This window comes from Brassica napus, chromosome C3 (assembly GCF_020379485.1).
Source record: "Brassica napus cultivar Da-Ae chromosome C3, Da-Ae, whole genome shotgun sequence".
Lineage (NCBI taxonomy): Eukaryota > Viridiplantae > Streptophyta > Magnoliopsida > Brassicales > Brassicaceae > Brassica > Brassica napus.
This window is the reverse complement of record NC_063446.1, coordinates 53,494,962-53,504,983: the sequence shown is the minus strand read 5'-3', so window position 1 is coordinate 53,504,983 and position 10,022 is coordinate 53,494,962. Positions and strand designations below refer to the sequence as shown.

The 10,022-nt window shown below is 34.4% G+C and overlaps 2 protein-coding genes and 1 non-coding gene across 4 annotated transcripts; all 3 read right to left on the bottom strand.

Moving 5' to 3' along the window:
• Window positions 1-281: 281 nt before the first annotated feature.
• LOC106356683 lies at window positions 282-1,633 on the bottom strand. Its single transcript, XM_013796419.3, has 5 exons — window positions 1,406-1,633; window positions 1,267-1,312; window positions 739-839; window positions 541-622; window positions 282-448 (listed from the first exon to the last, which is right to left on the bottom strand). The coding sequence occupies exons 1-5, from the start codon at window positions 1,523-1,525 to the stop codon at window positions 432-434; spliced, it is 366 nt and encodes a 121-aa protein (XP_013651873.1). The 5' UTR covers window positions 1,526-1,633; the 3' UTR covers window positions 282-431.
• A 645-nt stretch (window positions 1,634-2,278) lies between these two features.
• Window positions 2,279-2,360, bottom strand: TRNAS-AGA. The gene has a single exon. It is a non-coding gene; the product is annotated as a tRNA-Ser (tRNA).
• A 3-nt stretch (window positions 2,361-2,363) lies between these two features.
• Window positions 2,364-4,106, bottom strand: LOC106352756 (protein THYLAKOID ASSEMBLY 8-like, chloroplastic). 2 transcript variants are annotated; one of them, XM_013792387.3, is made up of 3 exons: window positions 3,668-4,106; window positions 2,940-3,334; window positions 2,364-2,741 (listed from the first exon to the last, which is right to left on the bottom strand). In XM_013792387.3, exons 1-2 carry the CDS (start codon window positions 4,046-4,048, stop codon window positions 2,945-2,947), a joined length of 771 nt encoding a protein of 256 aa, XP_013647841.1. In that variant the 5' UTR covers window positions 4,049-4,106; the 3' UTR covers window positions 2,364-2,741; window positions 2,940-2,944. The 2 variants fall into 2 exon arrangements, with proteins under 2 accessions (XP_013647841.1, XP_013647840.1); XM_013792386.3 differs by lacking the exon at window positions 2,364-2,741 and having other exon boundaries at window positions 2,768-3,334.
• Window positions 4,107-10,022: the final 5,916 nt, after the last annotated feature.

Sequence of the window (10,022 nt, the reverse complement as noted above, 5' to 3'; positions counted from 1 at the left end):
TTGGATATGTGTTATTGACAAGTTGAGAAGGACTATAAAAGAAGCTTTCATGCACATGCAGCTATGTTCCCTCTCAACTTGTTAGTTGTTGTTTATGTGTTTCTTGTTCACTATGATTTTATTTATTAATACTCTTCTGGATCTCTACAATACTTCTCGTCTTTAAAGATTTGAGGTCCACATTCCATCACTTAGATGGCCAGAGATAATCCATCATCTGTGTTTCTCCTTCATTTTTTTCATATTTTATTGCCACTTCATGACAATTTGAACGTTTTAAATTACAAAATCTAATATTTGATATAACATTTTACAGAAACACTAACAAAGCATCATTGATGCAATTTCTTTCACACAAGTCAAACAAAGAAAGATACGACCGAAATCATTTTGTTTCCAGTAGATGTTCTTGATACTTTGTAAAGAAGATTCTAATAGTAGAGTGAACCTGCAAAAATGGCGAGACACAGGAAATGTTAGAAAGAAAACAAAGAAAGACATGGAACTGTAACAGAAATCATTATGTTAGAGAATATATGCCTTTCCACCAGTTTCCTCTAGATGCGTCCATCGAGTTGTTTTCACTAGCCTCACTGTCTCCTCTGGAATGAGCCTTGTTAACCTGAAATGATTAAACATTCTGGTCAAAGTCAAGTATCTATCTTTACCCTGAAATAATCAAATATTAAGTGATTATGTGCATCATTAGCAATACGAATATATATAATCAGGACGCACGGTATGGTAAGTATGGTTGCTTGTTGATCCAGAATAAACGTCTTGACCACCGTAGTAAAGAGACGAACTTAGATTGCAGGTTGCAGATTCTTGGCATTGGCCTGTGAAGAAACCACAAAACGGAGGAGATAATATATTCGGTAGACCAGCTGGATTCAGATTTACGTTCTTGACTAAAGAACTGTGAGGACAAACAAAATTTGAAGAATCTTTGATCCGTTCTTCGCATTATATAGCTATGTATTGAGGTTTGTTTACGATGGATAGAAAACAGAGTAAAATTTTTGAATTTATTCTGATATAAATGCTAAGAACGGTATGGATTTTGCTAAGTTTCACGCAAAATGAAGCAATTTGGACAATTCTTGATTCAAAAATGAATCAGAGGGTTTTCTAACAAAGCTTGGCTTAATGTAAAGCAAAAGGAACCATATTGATTCAAGAAGGGAGACAAGTTTTCTGAGGTTTAACCGTTTAAGTAAACAGTTCCCAAAACAAAAAAAGTTGGAGAAAGACTTTTCCACTGACCCAGGGACCCATGTTTGGAGCTTAAGATCATGTTTCCTGTTGTTCCCTGAAAACACGAAGAATAAAATTCAAGAACCAATCAGAAAAGGTAACAGGAAGAACTATAAAAAAGAAGAAGAGATAAGAATAATAATAGAACCTTGGAGGGAGGAGGGAAAATGGAGCTGAAGTTGGAGGAGGAAGAAGGTTCCTTGGGGCCAAAGAGCTGATTAGTGAAGGAAGAAGAAGAAGATGATCCGACTTTCCCTTTACCTTCCATTTCTACTTTCTGTTTCTTAAGAGTTAAGACTAATAAGTTTTTGAAGAGAAGAAATGTGTAGAGAAGATGATGAAGAACCAAGAAGAAGATAGTTTGATAAGGTGAGTAGCCACAACAAGATCAGTGGGTATATATATAGACTGTAGACAGTGACAATGCTTGCTACTATAATCACATGACAAGTCAAAGAGAAACTAATCTTTAAGACTTTAACCGCTTTTAGATTTAGTTAATTCGGTTTGCTTTTAACGACTTTACCAAGTTAGAAAAAATTTAGTGGTATTTTTTGTAGTCAAAATATTCTTGGAATTTTAACAAATCTTGTAGACATATCTGTACTAAAAATCTCAAAGGAAAGAATATTTAGGACTTCTACATGTTTCCAACCTTTCTTGATCACAAATAGCCAAACAAAATTGTACTGGAGCTTCTTTCATCCCACTGATGTCGTAAAAAGAAGATTAAACGGCGGGAAGATTTTCACGTCATTTTCAAAAGATCTCTCACCAGTAATGTCACGTTTATAAAGAATGGTCAAATAGCTTTGATCCCATGCTAAACATGTTCTCCTTGTCTCGTCAAGTAGATGCCATAATGTTTACTTATATTTCTTGCTTTTTTAACAATATGGTAAAGGATAAGAAGAATAATATCACATAATATTCGAGATACTCGTAATGGATTTGGTCGTGTGCGGTGAACCAATCAACATGGCACTTACTTAATGTGCGGCATATGGGAAACAAAAAAAAACGTGAGCGGCAGGATTCGAACCTGCGCGGGCAAAGCCCACATGATTTCTAGTCATGCCCGATAACCACTCCGGCACGCCCACGAGGACAAGAACAGGAAACCTCATCTACTTAATCAACAATAATAAATCTCTACCAAATTGTTGATGAAGAAATAATAAAAAGAGGACCCTTCGACAACCTGAGAGGCCAGTAAAAGAAATTTGGAGAACTTGTCAGCATAGAATCTTATCTAGAAAAAGATGATTGTTTGACAAAAAAAAAATTGGTCTTTGACTAATAGTATGAAGCATCAGAACAAGCATCTGAGTCCTCTCTCCAAGAGTATTTTTGTTGTTAGGTAACACTTCAGTTATCTATTGACTTTCTTTTTTCTCTCCATTTGCTCAGATCTGGTTATTATTCTTCAAGAGAATTCTGGATCTTGATCAAGATATACTTCCCCTATTACTATTGCTCAGAGCCTGCACAATGCACACAAAGTCATGAATTACTGTCGCAAACCCTTCCCATGTTATATGCATTACAAGATTCGAACTGATCAACAATAAGATAAGATTTAAGTGCCAAAAGATTAAAATTTCATAAGTGGAGAGACCACAAATTAAGAGAACAATTTTGTGAAAAAACTGATGGAAGAGTTAAAAGTGTTTTGTGCATACACAACTCAACATCTACCAAAAATCTCTTCAGGGGGATCATAAGCATGTTTCTCAGGGAACAACTCCTCGAAATCTTTCTTCACTTTGTTTCTCAAAAGCGGATGCGGCAAAAGCCCCTTCAACAGAACCCTAAAAGGCAACTCTTCGGGCGGATCTGGAGACTTCAACATGTCTTCATACACATTCATGGCATCAGCGGGACATCCATCTCTGAGAAATCCTCTGATAACCTCAGTGTAAGTCTGAGAATCCGGAAAGAGGTTTTCTTTCTTCATTTTCTCCCATAAGCCCATGGCTTCATCCATTCTTTTACTCTTAGCTAGAGATACTATAAGGTCCTTGTACATAAACACATCCGGTTGGTACCATTCCTGCTTCTGGATCACCTCGAACATCTGTATTCCCAAGAAGCCAATCATTAACAACATAATAGGAAAAGACACAAACTACAAGAATATGCGCATATCACCCATGAAGTAAAGTCTAAAACTTTATGATTTAAGTTATCAGCTCTGCAAAGGCATTTCGTCGAACAGTTCATGTGCACTTCCATAAAACTGTACATCTAAGCAAAATTCTCTCGAACCGCGACAATGAGGATATACACAGACGGGATATACGATCGTAGTGCTCAACAAATCACCAAAAAAAAAAGCACCCACATGAAACCAGGCTAAAAGCAGCGCAACTAAATATAAGCTGAAAACGAAGATCCTGAGAGAACTGACCTTGATAGCAAGCGCAGTCTCTTCTTGTCGTTCAAGCTCGCCGATAACAGCTAACATGTCAAGCTTCAACAATCTGAAAACATGGGTCTTTATAAACTTCTCGAGCTTCTCGTCGTCTTCCTTCAACCTCTTGAGACCCAGGATCACGAAAAGGGCCTCTTTTCCTATCAGCTTCTTACCTCTCCAGAGAGGACCCCTTGGCCTCCCGTCGTGGAACTGGGCGACGAACACCGTGGAGGGTTTCGGCGGAGTGATGTGTAGAGTGTTGGGTTTTAGATTTAAGAAGGAGATCCGATGTCTTGAAGGATTTCTAGTTAGGTTTTGGAACAAAATCGAAGCGAAAGTTGGGAGTTTTCGCGAGAAGACGCGAATCCCAGCCATCTTCTCAGGTTGTGGTAAAATTGTGCATCTTTGAGGTATCGCATACCATAAACATACAACGGTAGAGAAACTGGCAAAACGTCGACGTTTTAGTACTGTTTGGTGAATTGGTCCATAGGTTGTACAAAAAATGTTATGGGCCATTAAAAATAATTTATGGGCCAACATATATATCTTTGAATATGTTTAAATAACTTTTGCTAGTTGGATTTGTTATTGGGAAATTGGGCTGTATAACCATGAAACAAATTATAATTCAATGACTAACCAAAAAACCTACATCACCTATACACTCTTCTTCTTATACATAATATTGTCATATTGCCCTCACATGCAACCGGTTGAAACCTGCAAGAAAAAATAAAGAAAATCTAATAATAATAATAATACTCAAAAGTAACGTGTGGTCCTTGAAAATCACACATTCTCTCACATGTGCTTTATTTTGGTAACTTTACGGTAGGTGAAATTCTTTTTCCCAGATTTTTTCTTGAATTGATTTCTTCTGACGAGAAGAACAATCAATTGTGGTAAAAAAAAGGTGATGATGAAGGTGTAGACGGTAAGAACACACACCAACTCTTTCATTTTTTCTCTCCTTCTCTTAACTCACTGATTCTCACAATCATGCTTTTGTTTTCATATTGTTTTCGCTTTTAAATCTTGCAAATGAGATTGGGATTATCGCATCAGAGTTAGATCCATGATAGATATCCACTGATGAAGAATAACGAAGGCGGATCTGTAAAGTGTCGCTGTGTCAGAAAAAAGGGAGGAGATGGAGGCGATCTCTATATGGTGGTAAAGAATAATGAGAGTGAGCCAAATGAATGTGTATCAGCATGTCTAAGAAAGAAGAATTGAAGAAGATGAACTCTTTGTCTATATATCGGTGAAATGAATAGTATAGTATATATGCTTTAGGGTAGCTATTTGTGTAAAGATACCATATTATTTGAGACGAAATGCTATACTATTCCTTAAAATGTAATAACATGCCATGTTTTCAAATTCAATAGTTATTTTCACTGTCATTTTCGGTGATTGATTGTAATATGAAATTTTTTTTTTAATGTTTAACAAATTTGATTATTTGGAATCTTCATTATTACCAATTCTAGTTTAAAAATCTAAATTCTATTATTTAGAGGAATGGCGGTGAAGTTGAGGTTTGCATTAGATTTTGAGATTTAGGTTTATAGTTTAGGGTTTTGGGTTTATATTTGGTTTAGGATTTAGTAATTTGGCAAATGTAAATGGAGTGGACCAGTACTTCTATACTATTTATAGAGGTTCCATACTATGTCGTGTACATTGAGAAAATTAACAACATATTATATTGATTTTGTTTGGGTTTATACTTTAGTTATTTGGGTTTAGATTTAGTAACTAGGGGTTTGTCTAAGGTTTTAGAATTTAAGTGGGTGAGTAGAGTTTAGTGTTTAGGGTTTATATCTGGGTTTAGAGTTTAGTGATTAGGGTTTATATTTGGGTTTAGGGTTTAGTGATTAGAGTTTAGGGTTTATATTTGAGTTTAGGGTTTAGTGATTAGGGTTTAGGGTTTAGTGATTAGTGTTTAGGGTTTATCTCTGGGTTTAGGGTTTAGTAATTAGGGTTTAGGGTTTATATTTGGGTTTAGAGTTTAGTGATTAATGTTTAGGGTTTATATTTGGGTTTAGGGCTTAGTGATTAGGGTTTAGAGTTTAGTGATTAGTGTTTAGGGTTTATATTTGGGTTTAGGATTTAGGGTTTATATTTGGGTTTAGGGTTTAGTGGTTAGCGTTTAGGGTTTAGTAATTTCCTTTTCAAACTAGAGTTTAGGGTTTCAGGTTTATATGTCATGTCTTCAAATTTGATATTTCTCTTCTATGCGATTTTGTATGATTGCTCGTAATATAAAATTAGTTTTATTCAAATGTTTGACAATGTTTGGGTCATGTCTAGTTCAAGAACGTCTTTTTCATCAACACGTATTTTTATCTCTTCTTGTACTATTTTACATATGCTGCTCAACTAATATAAATAGAACAAACATTTGTATACTATTTTATACAATGTTCCATACTATGTATGTATAGTGTTTGAAAATATTATATATTTCAGATTTTTATTTTCTTTTAAATATATATTATAGCTTAGATTTGGGTTTAGAATTTAGTGGCCAGAGTTTAGAGTTTAGTAATTAGGGATTGGGTTTAGAGTTTAGTATGATATTTTCCATCTTTATATAGTATAGTTTAATATCACAAAATATTATATATATTTTTCAGATTTTAATTTTATTTTAAAATTATAAATATATAATATAGTTTATATTTGAGTTTGGGTTTAGTGATCCATTTAGGGTGTAGTATTTAAAAATTGGAGTTAGATTTAGGTTTATATTTGAGTTTATGGTTTATATTTGGATTTAGGGTTTAGTGATTAGGGTTTAAGGTTTAATATTTAGAGTTTAGTTTCAAATTGAGATAAATTTTAGTATGTAGATTTAAGGGTTGATCTATAATTAATATTCTATATTATTTTGGTGATATGAAGTAGAATTAATGAAATATTTGTGGTTATATGTATGTGATGTGGCTGTGCTATCTTCCTTTTGTTGATGATAGTTTGCATTAATTATTGGCCACACTTGGATTTTGTCAACGTCATCTCCACATCTTTAAGTCACCCGCAACTTGTATGAATCAAGGGTAAAACCGGTGGAAATGAAACACCATTGATAGATAATACATTATGTCAAAATCAGTTCTCTGCAGTTAATTTCTTTCCCAAACTTGGTCATTTCACAAATTCACCCTTTTTTAAAAGAGCGATTTGCGAGAAAATTACACAATAACTTAAAAATTTGTAAATATGTAAAAACACAAGGAAACATGGTTGTCAGAGCTACTGTCCGGGAGTATTTTACCATATGCCCCTTTTGTAATTAGGTAGTCTAAATTTTAATATAGAGAACCAACATATACTTATTATTATTATTATATTTATTCATGTAGTGATATGTGTTTAAATTGAGAAGATTTTTGAGAAATTGGGGCACATGTACATAAGAAAAAGAGGAATTTAGCTTATACCCATAGCATTACTTTGGCTATGATATATTACATATTGTTATGGAAAGTTCCAAAAATATTTTTCCATGCGCGTGTAAACGTGAACGAGTGCCTCCTCTCTTAATCTTGGAAATTAAAAAAGTTGTTTTATTTTCTAAACTCTTGCTAGAGACGAAGAAGATGGATTCGAAGAGGGTGCGTGGAAATCTGAGTTCGAGAACATAAAAGTTGAAATTAGCAATGAACGGTTCGGTCGTGTGATGTAAGTAGGATATTTGAAAGTTAGGGTTTCGGTGGTTCTTTCAATTTCACGGCGGCATTGATTTTCCAAAGCTAATGAATCAAGGTAAGTTTGGTTTGATTTCATAGTCTTATTTTTGAACCGATCTCGTCCTGTATTGACAAAAATTAAATTGGTAACACCTTTGCTTTTTCAGATTCGATCAGTTTTCGCTGTTTTTTCATATTTTTTTTCCAACAGAAGGTTCTGGGTTAGGGGTTGGGGAGACAATGATGTTGTGTGATGATATGACTATACTATATGAGAGACGTTCATAGTATTGTTACCTAGAAGAATTTAAAATAATGTGACTTATATACGTATGTGCTTCTATGATTGTGTTGGATAGTGTGAATGCTCTGCCTATAATAAATAGAAAATGTTAGCTGTCACTTGTATAGCTATGGTTGTATTTTTTTATTCATATTGGCTTATAGTAGACATGCATACTATAATATTCTTCTTATTCAATTATATATGCCTATTCTATATGAGACAATGTAATAGTATAATTTATTATATGTATTTGTGTGTGTGATTATGTCGTATTGTGCATGTTGTGTCTATAGTAAATGGGAAATTTTAGTTGAAATAATTGGTTGCGGCATTGTGAAGTTTGTTGTGCATGCTCTGTCTATAGTATATTAGAACTATTAGTACTATAGGTTACTAGTATTTTTTAAAATTCTTAGATATGTTGCACAATTTATTTAGTAGAATGATGTCTATACCATAAGCCTAATTGAAATGGTAAAGACTACAGTTTGTTTTATGTAATTGGTATATTATAGATTAGGTACTAATGTGTTTTGTTATTGGGCATATATTCTGTTTGTGTGGTTGACGTACATGATTTATATTTCGCAGAGGTATCTGTGTGGCAATGCTGTCCTACTGGAATGTAATGCCACACGAAGCCTGAATCAGTGTGCCTCACTCAGAGGTTAGTCACTTGCAGCGATGCAGTTGCAGCCTTCTCAACCTTCAACACCGGCTATTTCCCGTAATGACCTATTGGACGGAACTCCTATGTTGTACTTTCTTTACTGATGGGTTACTGACTAGTTATTGATTTTACTAAGCTTTGCGACTAATATTCCATTTTTTACTGCAGCAGACAACTCAATTTGTGTACTATTTCAGAAATTATCTATGGTCTATTCTATTACTTTGACGCACCGCTATATTATTATGGTTTTACATTTGAGTGTTTCTTATGTTTCCGCAAACGCCTAAACACATTATTCTTTGGAAAATATTGGATGACATGTTTAGGTCACAACAACCACAATACTATAATGTTGCCATATAGTATAGTTTACACATGCACTTCGCAACCGTTTGTTTATTGTCGGGTCTACTAAAGCACCTTTCTCCATCCATTTCCATATTGGATCCACTTCCCTTTCTCACAACAATTACACTACACCACTTGGAACTTATGCAACAACACATTTGGAAATATAAACATATTGTAATTGGAAGCCATTTGTGTGTTTGATAATATGACCATACTACATTGAATATAATATAGTCTACTGTTCACGTTTTTTCATACACCACCACTCCGTCATTATATGTTTCGTTTAATGAACCACATTCTTGCTTATTATGTTGCACATACATTTTTTCTTGTTTCTCTTTTTCATTCACCTCGAGCCTATCATTGTAACCATCACTACTATTGATTGTTTCGTCGCTGCCGCCATCTTCTCTTCCACTTGTCATCTCTTCCAGCTCCAGTGTAGGTTTTTTCCTCCTCCAACCACTTATTCTACTCTTTTACTTTACGTTGCAACAACAACATCATTTCATCCGCCGTTCTTATTTATACTTTCACTTTTACCGCTATCAGTTACAAAATGATCTAAGAAAAAAAAATTGCATTTTTTTTTGTTTTATTCTGTTATGATTGGTAGCATAAGAAATTTGGTAGATGCTCTGGTGTGCTTTTATTTTGTCTCACCTGTACATTGTATAGTCTAGAATATTATTGCTGATGTGGTGTTTTTGTTTACGTTTGTAGATGTTTCTCTTCTCACCATGTATATTTATATTAGTGCTTCTACTATATTATATGATGTATAGTATAGTATATTTTACTCATTTTTGCTACACAGTGTGACGCGCATATACTCACGCGTACGCGAGTGAAAGGAGAAAAATGTCAAGGTTTTGCTCTAATTTTCACATAAACTATTCAATGGCTATATTCTTAATTTTTTTAGCTCGTATGAATATTGAACAAAATCACCCAAGATTTTTCATAAACGAAAAAGTTACTTATATTTGAAATAGTTATTCATTAATGTCCAATCACATTCATCTTGCTCCTCCTCTGCTTCTCCTCCACCGAGACCCCAGCGACAGATTTAACAGTGACCCATAAATCACAAACAAAAAAGATAGGACCGAGATAAAGATCAATGGCTTTGACGGCGTGAGTGTCTACCATGTGCTGCATGGATCGCCGTGTGATTAGCAACAAACAAATTATCGCCTTGAGCTTTGCCGTCACAATTTCAGTAGAGACTCGTCTGATGTGAATCGTGATATATGGGAGTGCGGTGGGCCTAGTGTCACTTCCATTATATTTTAATCCCGAGATTTTGGGTTTTTGTTTGTTGTTCTTTCTCTC